The sequence below is a fragment of the Zootoca vivipara genome, chromosome 5 (genome assembly GCF_965207765.1).
Source record: "Zootoca vivipara chromosome 5, rZooViv2.hap1.1, whole genome shotgun sequence".
NCBI lineage: Eukaryota > Metazoa > Chordata > Lepidosauria > Squamata > Lacertidae > Zootoca > Zootoca vivipara.
Genome location: NC_142588.1, coordinates 40,856,778 through 40,882,726, shown reverse-complemented (window position 1 = coordinate 40,882,726; position 25,949 = coordinate 40,856,778). Strand labels below are relative to the sequence as shown.

Here is a 25,949-nt window from a genome sequence, read left to right as displayed (position 1 = left end):
GCATAGCTTGGGCTGATGGGCCCAAAATGAGCAAATCCATTCTGCATTGATACTGCATTTATTTGGATCATAGGATCATGCTAGCCCTGCAGATAGAATCAATTGTGAAAAGATGAGATTTAAAAACTTTAAAACATTTCACTTCCTTGCCTCCCTTAATACACTTTCAGAATGCTGATAGATCTATTATACATTTCCATGAGATTGTCAGTTGGATTTCTATAATTCAGTGTGAAAGTATCCTAATGATATTTGAAATAACTTTCAGCACGAGTCATACTATTTACAACAAATCAAAATTATAGAACAGGTATCTACCAAATATCCAAACTCTGCAGAAATGTTAGAGCACACACTTTGTATGCAGAAAATCCCACATGAAATACAGGGCATCTCCAGGTAGGACTAAGTAAGACACTTGTATGAAACACAGTCTGCATTGACAACACTGAGCTAGATGGACTAATAGTCTGACTCAATATAAGGTAGTTCTCTGTGGTCATAACCCGCATAAAATAAGAAAAGTGGTAGGTGACCTTTCAACACCGATAGTATCGATGTGGGTGGTGGGATGCCAGCTTAAAACACACACACACACAAAAAAATGTATCTTACTGCTGGAAGCTAAATGCAGAGATCACCCACCCCTCCTGTCTCTCCAGTTTTCCCAGGAAGCAAGCTGTGTAATGTTGGGTTGTGCTCTTAAATGGAAGTTGTATGCTACAAACATGAATGAAAACCTCAATTCCAACTTCCTCTTACTCACAGATCAGGTGATATCGCTGAGATGATTTTTAGAGAGTTGTTTTCAGCAATACTGAATTCATGGAACACAACCCACTCTGGGATCCTTGTAGTATTGTAGTATATTGACAGAGGGTGAAGCTGGGCTACTTGCCTGTGTGACAACATTAAATAGTTTCCAGCACCATCAACATCACGGGCTATCTAGAACATGAAAAGTCAATAAATGACATGTAATTTACTTGGACTTATGTCTACTGCAGTGTTATCCATTAAATACCAAAATACGATCTAAGAATGGTTCTGTTGTAGTCAAATGACTACACAAATTAATTTTACAGCTTTAAATGAATTGTAAGAGGACTGAAGAGTAAGCTATAGAATTAAAACAAATTGGGGGATAGGAATCAAAGGGACAGAGCATTATTATGTCAATACAAATGAAAGCCAAGTATACTGATTAAAGATTTCTGTAACATTAATTAACTTAGACAAAGCTATCCATTTGGTTTCCTTACTTGCATAAAGTACCCAGACAAGAGTGCTTTCTTTATCCTCAGTACATTTTCTTTCAGTCCAAAAGCAGGTGCTGAAATTGGGAGTTCAATTCGTTTCATAATGTCAGCCAATTCAGCTCTGATAGCTTCCGCCATTCTTAGTGCAGAGCAGTTCAGAAAATTCTCTTGACACCACTTTTCAGTACTGCGGTCTGCGAGGGGAAAAAAGGTAAAATTGTGTTTGTTTTTGCTAGAGAATCCAGTTCCATTACACTCAAAGGGACTTATTCCCAAATAAATTTGTACAGGACTGCAGCTTTCATCCTCAAAAGAGGTTATTCTGTAATGCCAAATGTAATTATGAAGATTTCACCTGGCAGAATAACCCCTTTTTCAGGATAAAGGCTACAGTCATATACACACTTATCTGGGAATAAGTGCCATTGAACCTAACGGAACTGACTTCCAAGTATGCATTTTCTACATTAGACTATTTAATTTACCATTTTAAAATTTGAATCCATTGCTAGCTCTCTTCAGGCATTCCATAGGAAGGGAAGTATGAAGCAAAAGGAGCCACTGGAAAGGGTGAGCTCTCTCCCCATGGTCCTCATTGTCCTCCATGAGTTGAAGACTCAGGGTTCTTAAAATATGCAAGAGCCTCCACAAAAAGAGAAGGCTCCCTGCTTCAGTCACCCTCCCAAACAATGCCTGTGGCAGAGCTAGCACAGTCATTCCCATGGATTTGCCCCCATCGTATTTGCTTAATGCTGAATATGAATGCCTGAAGAGGGGTGCTGCTGCTTATTCTCATTGTTCACATTGCCTCTTTCCCTGTTACTTTTGCTGTTTTTTATTATTAAATAAAAATAAAATAGTCTGTTAGCTTATAGGTCCTACATACCGTATTTTTCTGTGTATAAGACTAGGTTTTTTTAACAAAAAAATAGGTTTAAAATTAGGTCTTATACACAGAAAAGTACGGTAAGTGAAAGCTGGAATAATTGTTCAGAATCATTTCTGGATGTAATTAAAATATTTGACACACACTTACACAGGCCTGTGGAGCTTGTCCTAGCTTCCTTGTAAGCCTTGTAGACATTGATAAGGGTAAAATGATCTCCAGCAGGATGCAAGAATTTTTGCCAGCAAGCGACTGCAATCTCTTCTGTTCCCTGTGGTGGGTTTAAAAAGCAACTAGGAGCTTGTGTTCAAAAGGAAAGAGAAAGAAAAAAATGAAAACAAGCTGATACGGTGAAATAAAGCTTACTATATTTACAATGTATCTGTGTAATATTTTTTCCGTTATGTTACCCTCCCTCAAGCAAAACTTGATGGACCAGGCTTCTCTGACAGGCAAGTTTTCTATGTATTTTTTTAGGGGGAAGAGGGAGTGGAGAATTCCATTGTGGGATCTCCCAGTTGATGTGGTACAGTCAAGAGAAGTGCTCATCACTTCACTGAATATTTGCGACAACTGGACCCAAGTGTTGCTACATTTGCGACAACTAGACCTAATGTGTTGCTACAATTCTAGAAAACTGGGATTTATTTGTAATTAAATATGTGTAGAACGAGACAGAATAGCTATATATACATAATAATGGGAGTACTGGCACTACATTGCCTGGTGGGTTAACCTTTTTTGCTGCATCATTACACTAAGACCAGTGCCTGAGTTTTACTATATTGCAGAGCAAGCCTCTATAGGCCTGTATAATTTTATTCTCATTAAATATTGTGTGGAAGAAGTGACATAACCCATCCTGAACAGCTGTGCAAAACAAAAAATAACTTGAATCCTTTTTATATTTACATTTCATTAATTGTGAGTACAGTACTGCGATTTTTCGGGCTCTGATCTTTAATCAATTTAATCAGAAGATTAATTAAGGAAACCTCTGCTTGATTATTTGATAAGGAACAAATTTAACTGATTAGGTGATGAGTTAAGGGCATACCTCTTGTCTTTTTTCAAGCTTATTCTGATTTAGGTGTGTTAGCAAAATACAGGATGAAATTATTAATGATTGCCTTAACGAAGCGGTAACTTTTTAATTAAACTGTAAGGTCTTAAACTTCTTTCACTGTTGTAAAGGGGCACTACTGAGGTTTTCGTAATATTTTAATTTTCTCATTTAGTTGGTTAAAAGGCAAACTATGAATCAAGTAATCATCCTATAAATGCTTGATGGCAGTAGTTCTATATAATTACACTGGGCCTGAGCAGGAGCCACAAAAGCTACAGAAAATACCTGTTACCATGGCAGCAATGGTGAGCATTTCTTCCACACAGTCAAATTCACACGAAGCTAAAATAGCCTTTGACAGCTGTGGATCGACAGGAAACTCTGACATTATTATTCCAAATTCTGAAAGGTTTCCATCATTGTCCAGGGCAGCCAAATAATCCAGATCTTCTAGAGCTTGCATGAGACTTTCAGGAGCTGGGGTGGGTAGAAATGCTTAGTTACACCGGTTGTTACGTTCTGTCACTGTTCAGTTAAATGCCTATACAGACAGAATTAAACGAAGTACTGTACAGTGGAACCTCGGTTTATGAACACCTCGGTTTTCAAATTTTCGGTTTACGAACGCCACGGACCCATCTGGAACAGATTAACTTACTTTCCATTACTTTCAATGGGAAAGTTCGCTTCAGTTTATGAACGCTTCTGTTTATGAACAGACTTCCGGAACCAATTACACCCATGCTTCAGGTTAAGTACGCTTCAGGTTGAGTACTCCGTGAACCCGTCTGGAACGGATTAATCCACTTTCCATTACTTTCAATGGGAAAGTTCGCTTCAGTTTATGAACGCTTCAGTTTAAGTACTCCGCAGACCGTCTGGAACAGATTAATCCACTTTCCATTACTTTCAATGGGAAAGTTTGCTTCAGTTTATGAACGCTTCAGTTTATGAACAGACTTCCGGAACCAATTGTGTTCATAAACCGAGGTACCACTGTATTTGATTATCTCAAGGTTACAGGAAATTTTGCCTAATTTCTCTCTCAGGTAAATTGGTGCAGCAGTTGCCAACCTTTTTGGGTCCAAGGGCACATTTGGAATTCTGAGGCAGTGCCAAGTCAGAAAATTGCTGCCACCGGGGGTGTGGCCTAGAAAAAAATGGCTGCCAAACCTCCCCCCCCCAAAAAAAAGAGCAAAAAGAGGAATATGAAATGGTTCAAATATATTTTTATTTATTGCTCTTTAACGAAAAAGTTTGAATATTTCTTCTTTTCCAGAAACTCTTAAAACTATTCTCCCCTGGACTCGGCAACATGCGAACAAACAGGAAAAAAATGTGACCACAAGGATAATGATGCTTCTGCACTAGGTGATCAAAAACGTATACACACAGACACACACACCGCCCTTGCTGACAGTTCTGGCTATCTCGGCCTCATGACCAAAGCAAAGTGCACTGAAGCACTTCCAGAAGCACTGGAAGCCTTCCCAGAGGTTGCATTAGTTGCATTGTTTGCAATGAAAAACTTGGTTCTACAGCAGGGCTTCAATGTATTTCCGGGGGGAGAGGGGGTTGCTGACACACACAGGTTTTGTGTGCAGTGTTGCTTCCAGACTGAGGGCGGTGGAGCTGACAGATATATTGACTGGGATAGATGACCTTCCTTCTGTGGTCCTGACATTTTCCCTGGCAGTGAAACAGGCTAGAAGGTGCTTTCCTGCAATCTGCTATTTGGAATGCCAGGAAATATCATTATCATTATTTTATTCTACTATTATTACTGTTATTATTATTACTGTTATTATTACCGGTATTACTGTTGTTGTTATTATTATTATTACCCCACCCATCTGGCTGGGTTTCCCTAGCCATTCTAGACGGCTCCCAACAGAACATTAAAAACATGATAAAACATCAAACATTAAAATCTTCCCTAAACAGGGCTGCCTTCTAAAAGTCAGATAGTTGTTTATTTCCTTGACATCTGATGGGAGGGTGTTCCACAGGGCAGGTGCCATTACAAAGAAGGCTCTCTGCCTGGTCTAGCCACTGGCTGGAGGAATGCCTGCTGCTTGTGGCTGCAGGAATTCTGTTGCTGGCCTAGAATGCTACCCGATTCATTGTGACTGGAATGGCAGCTCTTGTTTTTGTAGGGTTCTCTGGCAAACAGGTTATCTTGCCACATTTGCCAGGGGCCAAACCTATGCATGAGGGACAGCCTAGGGAGTATCACACCTCCTAATCTGTGCTAACTGGGGTGGTGTGGATTCCTCCTGGCAGCACACAAGTGCCATGTGTGTGGCAGAGTGCATGGAATGGGTTCAGAGACAATCTCATGGCACCCCCGCCATTGCCACATATTGGTTGGTGCACACATTCATTGCTAACACTGGAGGAAAGCATTAAATCGCTTCTAGTTATACCAGGGTAAGGTATAGCATAATGACAGCTATCACAGCTGGACCACTGGGCTTCTCTGAAAGGCTGCAATCTTCTGCAAAATTCCTGTGCACAATTACTTAGCAATAAACCCATTTAATTCAGCTGGACTAAATTCTGATGCAGCAGATAAGTAACTCTAGATGTTGCTGGACTACAGCTCTCATCCTCCCTGCTCATTGGCCATGCTGGTTGGGGCTGATGGGAGTTGGAGTCTTGCAACATTAGGGCTGCAGGTTCCCCATCCCTGATTTAATGCATAGGAGTGGGCTGCATGCCAAACAACTTGAATTTTTGACCATCTTACAATACTCAGGAAAGATACCATGTGTTTGCCTAGAGATCTGATTTAATATTATTAGAATTCAGACCCCTGCCTGCACATCATGGAGAAGAGAGAACATTTATTAGCCAGCCTGTAAGGTTTAATGCGATAAAAGATGAGTCCTTGAGAAAGTCAAAGCATCGAAGAAGAAAACAGGTTGGATATTTAAGGGGGGGAAAGTTTGAGAGTTTTATCACTGAGCCATGAAATGAAAAGTAACAGCTGATGAATGGGAGAAACCAAGAGTCGGTGACAGAAAAATAGGGATGCAAGATTTAAAAGGGGGGCGGGGCAGCATGAATGGCTACTGAGCCTTTGAAGTAATTACCAGGGAATCATGGTAAACTAATTTATATAAATCAATAAAGCAGTTTGTATTGTGAGCTGAATATATGGCTATTGTCCTTGGAAGCATCTGGCTCCGCAGCCAATTCTATTCTCTGGGGAGTCCTACTGTTTTGCATTTTTATATGTCCAAGTTGGTTGCTCCGAGACTGGGAAACAGGAATGACTCTAGGCTTTTGCTTCAGCATTATAATAAAAAAGTGCTTCATTTTTTATTATATTGGAAAGGACAAGTTAATAAATGCAGATTATACAGGTGAAGGAACAGTAATAAAATAAAATAAAACCTTGAATAGGGTTTTCAGATATTAGTCTGCATTTGAAGGCACAAATGCAGCCAATAAAAAAGTCATTGTAAAAATGGCAAAGGTTCATTTGAGAATTCTTTATGGTATTGTTCGGGTTTAAATAAAGCTCATCATAAATAAGAGAAACAAAAGCAACTCCTGTGTTTAATTCTGAAAGGCTTTTTAAATAAAGGACAGGGGGCATGTAGTGCTTTACAAAATAGGGCTTTAACAACATGCAATGTCATTTTTATTATGTCTGGCCTGACCAGGTCAATGTTACTGGGAGCCAAGAGGCAAGCTCCACCTAGGGCTTTGTGAATCAAGTCACAGTACAGTGTACTGAAAAGGAATCAGCTATATAAAAATATTCAACTACAATACATTTGTTCCCATTATATAAAAACAAAATGGTGCTCCCTTTCATGTATACATTTGCCTACTTAAACTGGTTAGATTTTTAATACATTTTAAAAGTGATAATTACTATGCAAAGCAGAATGTAAATTTTACAGGTGAAATTTGTAGAAGAAACTAGCAAACAGCTAACCATCATTATCTGAAGTTCTATTCAGACAGAACTAGACATTGCAAGAGACATCGTGCTGCTTCTCCTATCACTGATCATGTGTTCTTCTATACAAGACACTAGTATGAAAAGGGGAGAAAGAGGCACAGAGAAGCAGCAACTTTGAACCACTTGAGTGCTATATTCAGTGTTATTCACTGTACAGTATTATAAAATTCCACGTTCCCATTTAAACAAATTTAATCCCACAAATGTCATAGGAAAAAACAACAACTTTATCTTATGTCCAAGTAGTTCAATCACTTTTTTAAAAAGGGGGATGGCATCATCAGTGATCGTTTCTGCAGCTATGAAAGGTAGGCCAATACAATTATCCCCATGATGCAAATAGGAAGCTGATGCTCGAAGTGATTTCTTATGGTCACCTTAAAGAGATAATCTGGAAATGCCAACATTTTTAAGGAGAGGAAAATGGTTTAGCTGTCCGGACCCAAATCTATCTTGGTAAAAGTGTGCTAGTGCTACAGCAGAGAATTGTCTTTGCTTACTTTTAAACATAGGAGGAAGGAGGACGATTTGTCTAATACATGTGCCTTCTGGTCTTTCCAAGCTCTTTTCCATAGCATCTGGACAGAGCAATTCTCAATTTCACATCTGAATGCTGAGGACATTGGTGCTTAACCCCAGAGAGACAACAAACATACTACACAGCTTTGCAAATGTCTGCATTTTTCTATACCTTGCCATGAAGAAAGAACAGCTTTAATCATAGTCCTCAGAAACAGATGTGCTTTTACTGTGCCAGCCCAATGGGCTGTAGCTTGGGACACACTTTGACTTGTGGACATTAAACAAAGAGAAGGTTCACTGGCTGGCAAATGGCAAGCTGTAAAATTATTGTTTTGGCTTTGCTAATCTACTCAGCGAGCTAATGTTGCAGGATAGTTGACTTGGGAGCACGCATCCAAGACTAGTGCCACCAGGTTCCACTTTTCTAATCTATTGCATGTATAGAAAACTTCTATAATGTAATGTAATGTAACCCAACACTTGGTAAGCTGCACTTCTTTGAATTACCACGCTGTGCTACTTTGTATTTATTATCATTGGTATTCAACCCTCAAAATACTAAAGCAAAACTGTACTTCATGCTGAGAGATTGACTGTTCAAAGATTGCTCTTGAGTTTCATGGCCAAGAGGGGATTCTAATTTAGGTTTTGCTTATGCAAACACAACACTGCAACCTGTTCTTAGCAAGTTGCTGTGCATTATTATTTAAACAGAGAACACACACACCTAAAGCTGCCTCAGGACAGTTTAAAATGGGGCCATTGGATATTGTTCATATTCACTCATATGACTCATCATCGGGCGTAAGTCAAGAAAGTGGGTACCGTAATTGGTTCGCAATCAATTATTGTGCCCTCCAGATGTTGCTAGACTCAATCTCTCACCATCTCAGCGATGCGTGCTAGGATTGATGGGAATTGTAGTCCAACAACATATGGACAGCATGATGTTAGTTAACCCCAATCTATTTTAAATATATTTTGTCCCACTCTTCACTTATAAAGGCTCTCTGAACATATTATAGATAACTAAAAAAAGACTATGATAAAGTCAAAAGGAAATGGCTAGGTTAAAAGATGTAACAGGGCCCCAGTCTAGCAAAAGAAATCGCTTGAAGTGGAGTGTCATCCCACCCCTTTTCATGTGGGCCTATAATCACCCCATGTCTTTCAGCTGGACATAATTGAGACTGGCCTAAACATTCTACTTTCTTTCCTCCCCCAAACTTTGAAAGCACCCCACTTCCTTCAAATTTGCAGGGGAGGTGGGGAGGAAGTGGGGTGGGGTGGCGCACTGCTCATTTCTACAGCCTTCCCCATTCATTTAAATGGAATAAGATTCTAAAAAGGCATCAGATCATTTTTGGCACACAAAAACCACTATTGCCAAGTACACAATACATGTACAAAAAGCTGAATGATGCACACACCATTCAAAAATGAAGCAATTTTTGTCATGGGGGTAAGTCCCTAAGTACAAGAAGTACCATATGAATGCACCTGAGAAATCAAAATAGATCTAATGCAGTACCACTAAGTGATTTAAAAATAGTACCAAAACAATCAATCATCCTGAGAGTGAATCAATTCTCTGCAAAGTAAAGATGAAGGATACTTGGAAGGCATAATGACAATTATAATGAATTTCTAAAATGGCATTGCAGAGAAGTCTGCCAGAGAATCATCTTAAGCAATTATCACCCTGAAAAATTCAGTCTCTTACTGAACCGCATTTCAGGCAATGTACTTCAGAACCTCCATCTAGTCCAGTTTCTTCTTCCCACAGCAGTAAACTATATAACGCTTGGAATCACACAAGAAGAGCCTGAAGGCACTAGCCATCTTCTGCTATTTATTTATGTCTTTATTACAATCATATCCCCTCTTTCCAAGAAAGAGTTCAGGATGGTGTACATGTTTCTCCCCAAGTTTTCACCTCACAACAACCCTGTGGTTGTGGCTATGCTGAAAGGTTGCATGGTGGCTTTATGGCTGAATGGGAGTTTGAGCCTGGGTCTCCCCAGGCCTATTTATTATTATTATTATTATTATTATTAATAATAATAATTAGTATTAGTATTATAACTATAGTATGCTGTTACATTAAAATACTTTAATGTATTTTAAATTTTTGTTGGAAGCCACCCAGAGTGGCTGGGGAAACCCAGCCAGATGGGTGGGGTACAAATAAATTATTACTATTACTATTACTACTACTACTACTTCCTAGCAATTGGTACTCAGTGGACGACTACTTCTGAAAATGGAGGTTCAATATAACCACAGTGATTAATATTCACTATCCACCAAATTGTCCAATCCCCCTTTAAACTCTTCTAACCAGTAAATATTGCCACACATATTGTGGCAGTGGATTCTGTAAAATAATCACATGTATGAAGAAACAAGTTATCTTTCCTGAATCTACAGCCCAGAATTTCATCTGATAATACCAAATTCTACTATTATGAGGGAGGAACATGCATAATTTTATAAACCGGTATTGTGTCCCCAGTTAGCAATCTCTTTCTAAACTACCGTAAAAAGCCCCCAAATGCCTTTCCTTGTAGGGAAGATGCTCCAATCACGATAGGTTTTTCCCCCCAGCGCTACAATATCCTTTCTGAGATGAGCCAATCAAAACTGTACATAGTATTCAAAATGTGGAGGGACTTCCTTCTGAGGCCATTCCTAATACAACAAAACAAGTATAGCTCATTCTTACTTAGAAAAGAAATTGGCAATGGACTGTCAAGGGAGGCCCTCACATATCTGGATGACAGTTAAGAGTTTTGTATTTTCAATAAAAACAACGGATCGTGAGGTTGAGTGATCATTTCCACAGCTGATACTATCCAGTTTGACCTTGCTTTATTCTTGCTTCCACTTTAAACTGAAAATACAAAACCCACCTTTAAATTACCTATCCTAGTCAGTACTGAAAGCAGACACAAAGCTTGCTGTGCAGCATACCAAAGGAGATGCCTAGAATGACATGTTGAGAGGCAACACAATATAGGGGAAACAATAACCGGTGTTTCTCACTCCCTTTTGAAAGTACAATGCCTCTGTTCAGGAAGGAAAGTGTTACCTTCCCATATTTTTTCATGGTTTTTTTTTAAAAAACTTTTTTTAAGGTCAAAACAAAAGTGATAAATGCAATAAATCTGGAAATACAAAAGAAGTACTTGTTAAAGATCTGTAAAAGCTGTTTTATTTAAATGAATTGCTCCATCTTGCTGAAAGTGAGCCTTTATCTTTTGTAGAAGATTACATTATTGTTTAATGTGGCATTTCCATTAAATAAAAAATTGGCTTGAATTGCAGGTTATCTTTAGTAATTGCTAAACACAGAGCACTTGCTACAGAATAAAGCTAAAAGCCAGGAATTTCACCAGAAACAAGACCTGTTTACAAGCAGATACTGGTAATATTTTATCACTGCAATTGTTAGTGCTGGCATTTGCATGCTTTCTGCTTCCCTCCCTCTCAACAACATTCCTTTCTGTATCATGTCTATTAGATTGTGAGCACGGATTGCCTTATCTCTGAATCTCTGTTCAGTACCTAGAACATCTTAAGACACTGTGAATTAATACTAATACTATACACATGGCTTCTGTTTCTGAGGGCAGCAGTGTCTTTATTGTAACATCAAGTTTGACCTTAAGAGTTAGATCACGGTAGTTATCAAGCTGTCACCCTAAGCACAATATTAGCAGAGTTTGGGTTATGATCTTATTTGTGAGCGTCCATTTTATTCAAATGATGTAACTGGCAAGCACTGTGGTCACATAATCCGTGTTATATGAAGCTCATGCTATCTTATATTATCTATCCATGTCTTTAGTTATTTAGGGGATCAAAAAAACCTAAGATTATGGCGATTGGTCCCATCACCTCCTGGCAAATAGAAGGGCAAGAAATGGAGGCATTGAGAGATTTTACTTTATTGGGTTCCATGATCACTGCAGATGGTGCGAGCAGTCACGAAATTAAAAGACGCCTGCTTCTTGGGAGAAAAGCAATGACAAACCTAGACAGCATCTTAAAATCACCTTGCCGACAAAGGTCCGTATAGTTAAAGCTATGGTTTTCCCAGTAGTGATGTATGGAAGTGAGAGCTGGACCATAAAGAAGGCTGATCGCTGAAGAATTGATGCTTTTGAATTATGGTGCTGGAGGAGACTCTTGAGAGTCCCATGGACTGCAAGAAGACCAAACCTGTCCATTCTTAAGGAAATCAGCCCTGAGTGCTCACTGGAAGGACAGATCCTGAAGCTGAGGCTCCAATACTTTGGCCACCTCATGAGAAGAGAAGATTCCCTGATGTTGGGAAAGATGGAGGGCACAAGGAGAAGGGGACGACAGAGTACGAGATGGTTGGACAGCTACCAACATGAGTCTGACCAAACTGCAGGAGGCAGTGGAAGACAGAAGTGCCTGGCGTGCTCTGGTCCATAGGGTTACGAAGAGGTGGACACGACTAAACAACAACAACAACAACAGGTAATGAGGCAGGTGCTAGGTAGCTATGCATGTACAGGCAGATCCTGCTAACTGAACACAATGTGTTCCATGGAAATCGTTGGTTAGGTGAGTGTTCATGTATCAAGTCAACAATACCCATTTGTTAATATGGGAATTTTTCTAATGTGTTCCTGACCAAAAAATTCCCCCCAAATACTCAACTTTCATTCTGGAACACGTATAGGAGATAAAAATAAACAGGTTGTGTGCAAACACACCATAAGAATAGACCTTAGTTACAGTTTATGGTTAGCAAGCAGAGAGTTGAACCATGAACCGTGGTTCAGACAGCAGACTAAGGCTAAGAATATGGATAACAATTTGGTATTACCTGGCCTATCCATGAAATCACAGTGGCCTAGGCCTGCAATATCCATTCTTTTCAGAAAAAGAACCATGCTGGTCAAGTTGGATTCCTGAATTTTGGCCGGTGGTAGCAGCTTCACTTCATTATCGGTAAATTCTTCAGGGTAGAGGCAGAAACATTTACCTGCCAGGAAATTCAACAACAATCTCGCTTCACACATTCTCTTGTGATAAACATGGTTGTTTAAAGCTGACAATGATTTCCCCCCCCCCTTACCTGAAGACATGCCCAGAATTTGCCTACGCATCTCAGCTTGGCTTTTGCTAATGGGCTGTATCACAACAGAATCAGTTCTGATTCGAGGATTGTATACCTTGCAATATCAAGAGAGACATGACTGTGTTGAAAAAAAGAAAGATTGAGCAAGATTGCAATGGATTTGCATTGAATTTTTGCTTAGGTTTTTCTCGCTGTGTTTCATGAAATGCTTGGCTGCAAATTCATTTCCTTTCCACAATATTTATTATTGTTTCACTTGTCTTGAAATGAAAAAGTGAAAGCAGTTTGATAAATTGACTGAAACACCACTTGTTCCTGTCAGGATCATTGTAGTTTTGCTGTCGTATCTTGGAGAAATGCTCTTCAATAAAACACACAAGGCACGATCCAGTCCACTGAGGATGCAGTGCCTGCACACAGAATATTCCCATAGACTCAAAAGAGCTCTTTCTCCCCCTTTTCCTATGTCTATGTGAATATAGGTAAAGGTAAAGGACCCCTGCATGGTTAAGCCCAGTCAAAGGTGACTATGGGGTTGCACGCTCATCTCACTTTCAGGCCGAGGGAGCTGGCATTTGTCAACAGACAGCTTTCTGGGTCAAGTGGCCAGCATGACTAAACCACTTCTAGTGCAACAGAACACTGCGACGGAAACCAGAGTGCACAGAAATGCCGTTTACCTTCCCGCCACAGCAGTACCTATTTATCTACTTTCACTGGCGCACTTTCGAACTGCTAGGTTGGCAGGAGCTGAGACAGAGCAACGGGAACTCACCCCGTCACAGGGATTCGAACCGGTAACCTTCTGATTGGCAAGCTCAAGAGGCTCAGTGGTTTAGACCACAGCGCCATCTGTTTCATACAGACACAGGCAGCACTGGGAGATAAGGGGTGCATAGCAGGTCTAGGTGTTCCTCCTGTATTCCTGTCCAGTCCCACACCCACCACTGCTTGATACACTTGACTCATATTCCATGATAATCACAGAAAGCAGGTGCAATAACCCCAAACATGGAGAAAGTGAACTGCAATTCTGCTTAGAGCTTACAGTGGAATGTGATGGGATAAACATAGAGAAAATATGCAATATCCCTGATACTGTGAGGAAAGTCAACTGCATTCTCAATTGTAGTTTACAGTGAAAAAGCAATGATTTATCAGTACTACCATAGCAGCCACCCATCTGGAAGCAGCAATGCTTCAAGCTTAGGAGCTATAATGTGCAGCAAAATCCCACGCCTGGAATAGTTTCCCATTCATTTCAGTGAATGGAGAATGGAATCTGCAAAAACATTCCTTAGCTCTTTTCATGTCAGTGCTTTGTTTTGTTTTAAAAACAGCAGAGCTCACGTGGAATTCTGTATTGGCTGAATGGCTATTTCAAGAAAGGACAGCCCTTCACACATGTATATTTGTCTGGACTGACGTTTCTAAAAAACAAACAAACCCAAAAAGCTTGAAAATCAATGAAAAAACAATTTGGCCCCTTCACTGAAAACCTGTTTTAATTAAAAATGTTGATTGAGCCGACTTCTAATGCCACAGCACAGAGTTTGAGGGTGTGCAAGGAACTATGGGGGTAGGGGAAGGGGACAAGAGGCAGGTGAATCCCTGTTGTGCATTGGGGGAGGGAATAGAAAATTATGCCAGCCTTTTAAACAAGTACATATCAAGATCCGCACCATAATGAACCATAGCTGCCAAGTTTTCCCTTTTCTCGCGAGGAAGCCTATTCAGCATAAGGGAAAATCCCTTTAAAAAATGGATAACTTGGCAGCTATGTAATGAACTATGCAGGTATGTGAAACCTTATCTTTGAGACATGTGTTGCCCCATTGGTAATTTATTAAGTAATATTTTACTTACCTTTCTTTTCTCTATCCCAACATCTATAACAAAGGCCACAGTTTTAATCCAAACCAAAGATCCCCCAAAGCTTGTAGTTAGCAACACTCTTCTCCTGTAGTTTTTGCAAGGCCCTTCTTCATTTGGCTTGAGGATTCTCTCTCTTTCACTGGGATAGAGAAGAACAGGGACCAATTCACCAAGTTCAGGATTTAAATTAGGCCCTTCTTGTTGAATAATCTTGTAGGCTTTTCCAATTTCCTAGAAGCAGCGAAGACATCTTTCATGAAAATTAAACAGGCTCACTGTGCCAATTCTGAATCTATTCTCTCTTTTAATGGATTTTATTTCTATCTTAAGCTCTAATGGCAAAAATACAACAGTCATAATGCTGATTAAATTGAGGAAATTGTAACAGAAGTATACATAGAAACATCATATACGGTAATGTGGCAATTCTGTTTCTAGAGGAATTTATTTCAGCCCAATAATGGGCTTCTTTCTCTTCCTTCCCCCATTTTCTATAGTGCCATATTCCTTACAGATTTCTGCCATTTGAAAGTCTATCATGGCTATACCAATCTCATGGAAAGACATTCTAATATCCATAACAAAACATTAACATGCTACTAGAACAGTAATACTGTAATGAAAAATTATAACATGGCCCCTTGATTTTCCATATCAGTGTGTTCCTTGCACTCTGCCCAGAAATAGGACAAATTAATTTGGAAGAATCTCTATCTTGCTAACTTTGAAAATTACTATTATGTTCTTAGTCTAGTTAGAATTTAAAGTATCAAAAGTGCTATAAACCATATATGAAAATGAATAATTTTTCTTTATCACTATTAAAATAATTGAACATATAGGAGAATTGCAAATTTGCTTTATAGCATTCTCCCCAGTGGCAGATGAACTCTCTGGGGGTAATAAAAATCAATAAAATGCTAAAGAAACCATTAATTGAAAAATTAAGTTTGAGAATTTAAAGGCATAAAAGTGTAAAGCTCTAAAGTATTTGTTAAATTATGTCATTCTTCTTCTTTCACATTATAAAAAATGATTGCTTGCAAAAGATATGGAAAAGAGTATAATGCAATTTAAAATGCATTTCTCTCTCTCTCCAAAGGCTTAAAGTGTTTCTTTTGCTGTACTACTGTCCCCCCTCCCCCCAAAGTCTTTTAATGTCAAAGTGATACATACAGGACCAAAACGCTTTGCCTACATGATTATTCACCTTGATTTCTTAGTAGCAGTTTTGATCCCAGAAAATCTAAAGACCCACTGTTATAGGATATGCTGTCTAGGACTCCGTCTGCACTATACATTGAAAGCAGTTTTATACCTCTTTAAACCATTAACGGCTTCTCCCAAAGAGTCCCAGGAGCTGTACTTCGTTAAGGGTGCTGGGAGTTTTAGGAGACCCCTATTCTCCTTACAGCGGTACAATTCTCATAATTCCCTGGGAAGAGAGATTGACTGTTAAATCACTTTGAGAATTGTAGCTCTGTGAGAGGAATAAGCCACAACCTAGATAGCAGCCCTGGTAAAGCGAGCTGATGCTAGATCTTCCTAAAAGTAGCTTGCTACAGTTACCTTACAGCAGGCATCCCCAAACTGTGGCCCTCCAGATGTTTTGGCCTACAACTCCAATGATATAATAATAATAATAATAATAATAATAATAATAATAATAATAATAATAATAATAATAATTTATTATTTATACCCCGCCCATCTGGCCGGGTTCCCCCAGCCACTCTGGGCGGCTTCCAACAAAACAGAAATTCTAAAATACAGAAATCCATCAAACATTAAAATACAGAAATCCATCACACATTAAAAGCTTCCCTAAACAGGGCTGCCTTGAGATGCCTTCTAAAGGTCTGGTAATTGTTGTTCTCTTTGACCTTTAGTGGGAGGGCATTCCACAGGGTGGGTGCCACTACCGAGAAGGCCCTCTGCCTGGTTCCCTGTAACTTGGCTTCTCGTAGTGAGGGAACCGCCAGAAGGCCCTCGGAGCTGGACCTCAGTGTCCGGGCAGAACGATGGGGGTGGAGACGCTCCTTCAGGTATACCGGACCGAGACCGTTTAGGGCTTTAAAGGTCAACACCAACACTTTGAATTGTGCTCGGAAACGTACTGGGAGCCAATGTAGGTCTTTCAGGACCGGTGTTATGTGGTCTCGGCGACCGCTCCCAGTCACCAGTCTAGCTGCCGCATTCTGGATTAGTTGTAGTTTCCGGGTCACCTTCAAAGGTAGCCCCACGTAGAGCGCATTGCAGTAGTCCAAGCGAGAGATAACTAGAGCATGCACCACTCTGGAGAGACAGTCAGTGGGCAGGTAGGGACTCAGCCTGCGTACCAGATGGAGCTGATAAACAGCTGCCTTGGACACAGAGTTGACCTGTGCCTCCATGGACAGCTGTGAGTCTAAAATGACTCCCAGGCTGCGCACCTGGTCTTTCAGGGGCACAGTTACCCCATTCAGGACCAGGGAGTCCTCCACACCTGCCCGCCTCCTGTCCCCCACAAACAGTACTTCTGTCTTGTCAGGATTCAATCTCAATCTGTTAGCCGCCATCCATCCTCCAACCGCCTCCAAGCACTCACGCAGGACCTTCACCGCCTTCACTGGTTCTGATTTAAAAGAGAGGTAGAGCTGGGTATCATCAGCATACTGATGGACACCCAGCCCAAACCCCCTGATGATCTCTCCCAGCGGCTGCATATAGATGTTAAAAAGCATGGGGGAGAGGACAGAACCCTGAGGCACCTCACAAGTGAGAGCCCAGGGGTCTGAACACTCATCCCCCACCACCACTTTCTGAACACGGCCCAGGAGGAAGGAGCGGAACCACTGCATGACCGTGCCCCCAGCTCCCAAGCCCTCTAGACGGTCTAGAAGGATGTTATGGTCGATGGTGTCAAAAGCCGCTGAGAGATCCAGCAGAACAAGGAAACAGCTCTTACCTTTGTCCCTAGCCCGCCGGAGATCATCAACCAGTGCGACCAAGGCAGTTTCAGTCCCATGATGAGGCCTGAATCCTGACTGGAAGGGATCCAAATGGTCTGCTTCTTCCAGGCATGCCTGGAGTTGTTCAGCAACCACTCGCTCAATCACCTTGCCCAAGAATGGAAGATTTGAGACTGGGCAATAGTTGGCCATATTGGCCGGATCTAAAAATGGTTTTTTAAGAAGCGGTTTAATAACCGCCTCTTTCAGCGGGTCTGGGAAGGCTCCCTCATGGAGAGAAGCATTTACCAACCCGCGAAGCCCATCGCCCAGCCCTTCCCGGCTAGCTTTTATAAGCCAGGATGGGCAAGGATCAAGGCGACAGGTGGTTGGTTTCACTCGTCCAAGCAGCCTGTCCACATCCTCGGAGGTAACAGATTGAAATTGATCCCACAAAACTTGACTAGACAGGACTCTAGCACTCCCCCGCCCCGGCCCTGCTCCCACGGTGGAGTCTACCTCTTCCCGAATCTGAGCGACTTTATCTGCAAAAAACTTTGCAAAATCATTGCAGGAGATCCTGTGGCCCGTCCTGGGCCCGGATGGAGCAGGTGGTTCCGCTAAATTGCGAACCACCTGGAAGAGTCTCCTGCTGCTGTTTTCTGCAGATGCGATGGAGACGGTGAAGAAGGTCCTCTTCGCCGTCGCCATTGCCACTTGGTAGGCTCGAAGTTGAGCTCTAGCCCGTGTCCGGTCTGATTCAAAATGAGTTTTCCGCCACCGGCGCTCTAGCCGTCTCAACGACTGTTTCATCGCCCTCAGCGCCGGGGAAAACCACAGGGCTGTCCGGGCTCCATGCAATCTGAGAGGGCGCTTCGGAGCCAGACAGTCAATAGCGCTGGTTAACTCCGCATTCCAGCGGGCCACCAGGGAATCAGCTGAAAGGCCATCGACATGGGATAAAACATCCCCTACCACTCTCTGGAAGCCAATTGGATCCATTAAGTAGTGGGGGCGGACCATCCGAATCGGTCCCACCTCCCTGCAGAGGGGAAGGGTTGCGGAGAAGTCCAGTTGCACCAGAAAGTGATCTGACCATGGCACTTCTTTTGTTTCGCTTTTACTTAATGTCAGATCACCAACATCCATAGAGGTGAACACCAAGTCCAAGGCATGTCCGCGGCTATGAGTTGGGCCAGACTTATTCAGGGACAGCCCCATGGTGGCCATGCTTTCCACGAAGTCCCGAGCGGCTCCTTGCAAGGTTGTGTCGGCATGACAACCAAGCTAGGTGTCTCCAGGAGCACATCCAACATGACCTGAAGCAGCTCGGGCAGGGAATCCTTGGTGCAGCGGGGAGGTCGGTACACCAAAAGGAATCCTGTACTGCCCCTATTGCCCAACTTCCAGAACATGCACTCAGAAAACTCAGTCTTACCAATAGGACGCCTGGTGCAAACTAATGACTTCCTAAAAATCACTGCAACCCCCCCTCCCCGCCCAGATGGCCTGGGTTGCTGTGCATAAGAGAAACCTGGTGGGCAAGCAGCGCCAAGAACGGGCCCATCGGCTTCATCCAACCAGGTCTCTGTCACACATGCCAGGTCAAATCCTCCATCCACAATCAGGGATGGCAGTGGTCTTATTCATCATCGACCTGGCATTGCACAGCAGCACCTTCAGGTCATGTGGGTATCCCTTGCTGATTCCAATATCCGTCCGGTCAGGACCAGACCCGGAGGCAGGGATAGTCCTCAGACAACGACTAAGTCTGCCTCCTCGGTAATGACATGGTCTGGTCGTAGCGTAACTCCTCCTCCTACCCGTGACCACTGAGATCGGTTGTTCCAGTGCATCCCCCCCTGTGGAATCTGCCCCAGCCATTTTGCTTGCTGGGATCCCCTCCCAGGCAGCCCTGACCCCTCCCCTTAAAAACAAAATAAAACCTCTGTAAAAAACAGCAAAGAACGGAACAAAAGAAAAACACAATAAAACACAATAAAACAATAAAACCAAAAACAATAAAAATAACAAATACACTAAAATTTAACAGATTCCCACACCCAACTAAAATCCCTCCCACCTACCACCCCAAAGAAAATAAAAACATAAAAAATTCTTTAAAAAGCATTTTAAAAAGAACTCTGTGCTGTTTTAAGTTCCCCTGGGCAGCACCAGCAGCAGAGCAACGGCAGCAGTCCTTATGAGGCCCTCCAGGCCCCGCCCTAGACCAGGTGGAAGGAGGCAGGGACAGGGCCTGTGGGCACTCACAGCAGGAAGAGTCCTGGGCAGCACCAGCAGCAGAGCAACGGCAGCAGTCCTTATGAGGCCCTCCAGGCCCCGCCCTGGACCAGGTGGAGAGAGGCAGGGACAGGGCCTGTGGGCACTCACAGCAGGAAGAGTCCTGGGCAGCACCACCCAATGATCCCTAGCTAACAGGACCAGTGGTTGGGGAAGATGGGAATTGTAGTCCAAAACATCTGGAGGGCCGAAGTTTGGGGATGCCTACCTTACAACATAATTATTGGCATGCCTACTCTGAAGTAAACCCTACTTAGTTCAATGGGACTTTCTCCCAAGTAAGTATATATAGAACTGTAGACTTAGTGCAACACGAGTACTTTTTAAAAACTGGCCTCATTACAGAAGGTTTTAAAGGGGGTACGGAAATTGCTCGTCCTAACATGGAAGCCCAAGTACCTGTATGCAAATATTTTCTGTGATACATTAAATGATTTACTTACTTGTTCACAGGCCAGAAAGAGCACAATATCACCTCTCTCTTTAGATTTATGAATCTCAAAAAGCAGTCTTAAAGCAGAAGAGAAATTATCTTTTTGAATGCAACAGGTATACACAACCTCCACCTGGTATCTGCTTTTTACTCTTATGAGAGACGTGCTGCCATAATATGTCTGTAGTTTGCTGCACATTTGAGTAGATGTAATTACTATTAGCTTCAGCTCGGGTCTTAATATCACTACATCTTTAAGGAGTCCAAGCAATACATCTGTTGGGAGAGTTCTTTCATGCACATCATCCAAAATGATGATTCCATAATTGCTCAGAAAGGGATTGGACATCATTTCTCTTTGTAGCATGTCATCTGTGCTGTACCTGTAACCATGCAAAGAAAGAAAGAAAGATCATTATTCAAAAATGGTGATGACATAAGGAAGCAGCACGCATTCTTCAGGCTATGCATAATCTGCCCAGGTTTTTCCTTCAAAATGAAAAATATCAACAAAATTGCACTAAAGTGGTGGTGGGGTTGGAGAAATCATGGCAGAATAGCCTGTCAGGCTTATGTTGTCATACATGCAAGAGGCAATAATTCAGCGTATTTTTGGTATGAGAAAGACACAGCAATCCCATGTGTGTTTTCTCAAAATGAAGTCCCAGTGTGTTCAACAGGGATAAATCACAGGTAAGTAAACATAGGATTGCAGCCTAAATTCCACTGATTGCAGTAGGTTTTAACATGCCAGACTGTGAGCACAGTTGATTTATGCTCAGAAAAAGTAAAAAAATACAGCTTGTCAGAATAGGAAGTCAAGTGCTAAGATGGGTCCCAACAATATACACCTCAAGTGTCAAAAGCTAGGGTAAAGCTGTATGCCATACATGTACACATATGTGTGTGCATCACATGCACAGCACAGAAACATGATGCATCTCCTATAGGGTAGGGTTTAGGCCATCTGACATCCAAATTTTACATTCACAACAATGTTCCTAAATGCAGTAGTTTGTTTTTTCACATTTCCACATCTAAGTTGGTTAATTAAAAGGGATCCACAGAGACATCAATAGCACATGTATTTGTAAGGTGGGGAACGATAACCCTGTCCCCGACTCCTAGTGACCTCAGTATCTGGTTCAATGCAACCAATTTACTTTATCACATAGATCTACTGAAGATCAAGATCTTCATAGAACTGTATCAGGCTCTGTTTCTTGGCTAGTGTGTGATGCTAGGGCAATAATGGAATTACACATTTGTATGTAGGTTATATAGAGTACCTGTACATATTAAAGGGACTGAATAAGAATGCACAAACCTCAGGATCGTTTCACTATTACAGCAGCTCTCACGTGGGGCCACATAACCCACTTCATGACCAATATCGACGTCCATCTCATCAGCTACTTGCAGTGCCAGCCATACTGCTGTGTGTTTATGTGTCTGTGTGCACACAATTGTTCCGTGTTGAAAATGAGTGGAAAGAGAATATTCAGCACACCACTGGGGCACCTTTAATATTAAAAAAAAGTTAGAGAGGAATGAATCCATCTATGAAACGAATACACAAGCTTATTTGATTACATGTGCTGTCTCAAGTGAACATATGCTGTTTGCTTGCTAGCTGTCTGCCTACTAGCAACTGAACAGTTCAATAAATGGAAATTATTTTCCTGGATAAATGTCAAGACCCCGAGTCAGTTAAGTGGTCAAACATAAAGTGAAAGACAGTTCTGGGAATTTCTTGTTCTGAACTAGATTAGCCTGAGTACATTAGAGAAGTGACAGGAATGGCCTCTGGGGAGAAAAGGACACCAACCCTATCATACTTGAGCATTTTGGTTCCTTGCTTGGTTTAACAGTGTGAGGGACATTTCTGATCAGGGTCAGGGGGGCCAAATCCCTGTCTATTTTTCCTTCTGGGCTTACAGCCCTGGCTCAGCTCAGTCACTTTAGCACAAAATGACCATCTGTTAGAAAGAAGTCAACAGCTGATGTTAATGTTTATTTGAAGCAGAATGATTGTTTGTATTTATTGCCATAACTCTGGAATTTGTAGAGGAACTCCATGGGGGTTGTACATCTGTAGACAATGAAAGTGTCTTGGAATAATCCACATGGCCATAAAACAGGAGAACAAAATATATTCTTTCCTTTTGAAAGGAAAATTAATAAAAGGTCAGTTTATGCGCCATCATGTATAATTGTATAAATGATTGAATTATGGTAGATGTTAGGGGAGGGCAGTATCTCTGGTGGGGGAACACGTTGTGTTTCTTCTGGGGAAGTTCGTCCATCTTTGGTCCCCAAACCTGCACTCAGCTCTCACTTATGGCTCATAGAAACAATCAACATGTGACAGTGGTCACATCCTGGGAAACAGCTGCAACTGGCCAGCTAAACCAGGTAAGGGTAGCCGATGGGTCTTAAACCCTCAGTGAGTTAAGGACTTCTCTATCCCCTGCATTGAAGATGAGGCCAATAGCAGGTACAATGGTCAAGAAGACTTTTCTTCATGTGCTGTTAAGGGAAATGAGGGGGGAATGGGGCTCACCAGCCTGGGAAGGTAGCCTGTCTTGGGGAAGGAGAAAACCTCCTACACCTCTGTTGCCCTGCAGTTATACAATTCATGAGAAAGGCTTCAGGAGTAAGCCCCTGAGGTGTGTGATTCCTCAGCTGGAATAGGCTCAGAACAGGTGAGGGTCACGTGCCTAATCAAGCCCAGATGCTGCAATCAGCATGCAAAGTACAAAAGGGAAGCAGAGCTGAGGTGCTGTGTCTGCTCAACTTCCCATGTTGGTTGAACCACAGCTTGAATGGTCCAGGGTGCTTTTCAGGACTATGCTTGTGTGGGACAGAAACCAGACTGGACTTTGGACCTGTTGGCCTATATTGCAAAGCTAAGAATCACATCCGTTTCTCTGCTCACTGTTGCCTTTGGTCTCCAGTAAAGTTTCCCATGAAGGAATGTGGCCCTCATGCTGGAAAAGGTAGCTCCCTCCTGTTTTATCGGCAGTATGGCAAGGTACAAGTCTTCTTCACTAACTAGCAGAAAGAGGTCCATTTGAGCCCTGGGTGTGTGGGAAACATTCCATAATAGTGGAGTCACTGAGATGGCCCTATGTCTCATACATTAATCACAGAAATGAATGTTCTTAACTTTTTGAAATGTTTGTGGTGATGAAAGTTCAAAGTCCTTGTGACTGTGGATACTATGCCAGTAGAGGAGGGTGCTGGCAGATGCCCTTGGGACACAGATTGCCTTTTCTTGTCTTAGTGAATTGATTTCAATGTAGCTCATATGGAAGTAACTATTGATTGATTATGCTTGTCTTATACATGATAAAAAAATTCATGAAATTTAAAATTCTAAACACACACTATATCTCTATATATCTAATCATATTTTAATCTGTTTAAGTACAGTATTTTAACTTTTGTATGTTTTGAAGTATGGCTTTGGTATTTTTTCTTGCTTTCATTTTATCTTTTGGTAAACTGCTGAGGTTATTTTTTAACAAACAAGCAGTGTATAAATTTTATTAAATACAACATTTATCAGTTAATTTGTCCTCAGTTTCTAAAACCATATCACATTTTAATGTCTTTTCAACCATCTACAATGAAATGTTGGATAATATAATCAAATAGGCAATAAGTGCATTCTGTCAAACTATACTGTATGGTGAAATGAACTTCATGTACTGATCTTTTGAACTTTGTTTAAAATGGCAATCTCTAGCATACTACATGCCAAACAAGTATTGAAACTCAACAGTTGAGATCACCTCCTGCATAAACAAATCTTTAAATGTGCAGTACAAAACTGGATCATGGGGTCCTGTTTTTTTAAGGACCTCAGTCCTGAAGCCCTAGTAATACTACTGTATTCCTGTCACCACCGCTCCCAAGCCTACTGCAATTAATGTGCAGATGAGATTTTGATTGGCCTAATACATTTGACAATATTGGAGTACTAGAGGACAATCACTGAAAGCAGGCAACAGTTTTACATTCTAGGATGTTCAATAAGTGGTAACATACAGGATCACATGCCTAAAAACTTAGTTCAATGATCTGTCCATTACAAGATCTATTTTAAAAATATGAATGCTGCATTTAATTAATTCATATCATACTGCAAGTCCTTTGTTACAAATACTCACCTGGGAGCTCTTGCCAGTTTTGGCATCTCCTGAAACAATCACAATCTGATGATGATGCAGACTTTCCATGAAAGCATATTTCACTTGCCAGACTGGAAGTTCCTCTCTTTCTTTGAGAAGTTTGTAGTAACGGGAAGAGAATGGCAATCCATCAAAAGGATTCATCTCTAAATCTGCTGCATATCTCTCCATCCTTTCCTCTTCCATCTCCTCCCCATCAGAAGAGTCAAATAATTCTGAAAAGCACTGCTTCTCAGAATAAGAAACAAAATAGTCCATAGCTCTCCTTCATGTATTATTCCCAGAACATCAATGAAAACCTTTTATATCCTAGAAATCACCCAGTTCAGAAACAGTATATTCCAAAAGTTCAGTTCAAAAGTGCCACAAAGTTTATATTCTGAGGGTTTGTTTTCTCTTTCCCTTCTTTATTTCTTTGTCACCTCTGTGAGGCTGATTCATCAGAAAGTTTATTTGAGAGACGTCTAAAAACTAAAACACCCACATTTAAAATGATTCACTCCTGGAGATACAGTTCTGCAGAAAACGATCGACTTCCTGCATATTGAATTGATGTATTTTCCCTCCAGATCAGACCAATTAGTAAGTAGTTGGTTTGCTTTCTTGCAGTGTATTCTGCAGCTTCTCTCTTGCTGGTCTGGTGATTAAGGATTCTGCTGAGCCTCTGCTTTGTCACACGTGTCTCCATCCTGATTCATTGTGAATAGAAGGCTACAGGGTGAGATTATTGTTTCTGATTGTGAAAAGGGTCACATGGTTGCTTAATCCCATTACAATAGATTTTACCACAGGATGTGCAGTGCAAAACTGGGGGAAGCAGGCAGCTCTGTGCAGCAACCGTATAAATGTATAATTAGAAACGTGTTTTAAATTTAGGCCAAACATTTGAAACACTGTACTGTAGTAAAATCTGAAGTGTTCTAGAATTTAGAAAACAGTGTGGGAGAATGAGACGTTACTGCTTAAATCACATAAAGGACAGATGAAGGGGCAGTCCTAGACAAAGTCCACTGGGATGAGCAGATACTGTACAGTATTTGGTTTAGCTGGCTGATTCCCAGCTCAGCCAGTGTTAAATTTCCAATCCAGCTCAGCTGAAGTTATGCAGGTGTAATTTCCTCATCCTGGCACAGCTGGCTCTGGCTGAGCTAAAGTGGTTGCAAAAGGGACTTAGGATGGATCCTAAACCCATTCAGCTTCGGTGGCCTAACAATCTAGCATAGCACACTATTTGAAAGGCTTATTTTCCCTCTGCAGGCTAAGGCAGAACAGCAGCAGCTGCAGCAACAGGGTTTGAATCTGTTGTAACTACACTGGCTTCATTTACACCCGCATGCTTCTTTTGCATAGGATTGCTCTTGCTCCTGAAAACATTTTCAATTAAGAATT

The 25,949-nt window shown here is 41.4% G+C and overlaps 1 protein-coding gene across 1 annotated transcript; it reads right to left on the bottom strand.

Moving 5' to 3' along the window:
• Positions 1-674: 674 nt before the first annotated feature.
• Positions 675-25,271, bottom strand: DHX32 (DEAH-box helicase 32 (putative)). Its single transcript, XM_088670442.1, has 10 exons — positions 24,540-25,271; positions 21,692-21,885; positions 20,375-20,747; positions 14,692-14,931; positions 12,823-12,919; positions 12,571-12,729; positions 3,497-3,688; positions 2,296-2,445; positions 1,263-1,453; positions 675-948 (listed from the first exon to the last, which is right to left on the bottom strand). Exons 1-10 carry the CDS (start codon positions 24,816-24,818, stop codon positions 763-765), a joined length of 2,061 nt encoding a protein of 686 aa, XP_088526568.1. The 5' UTR covers positions 24,819-25,271; the 3' UTR covers positions 675-762.
• Between the last annotated feature and the right edge of the window lie 678 nt (positions 25,272-25,949).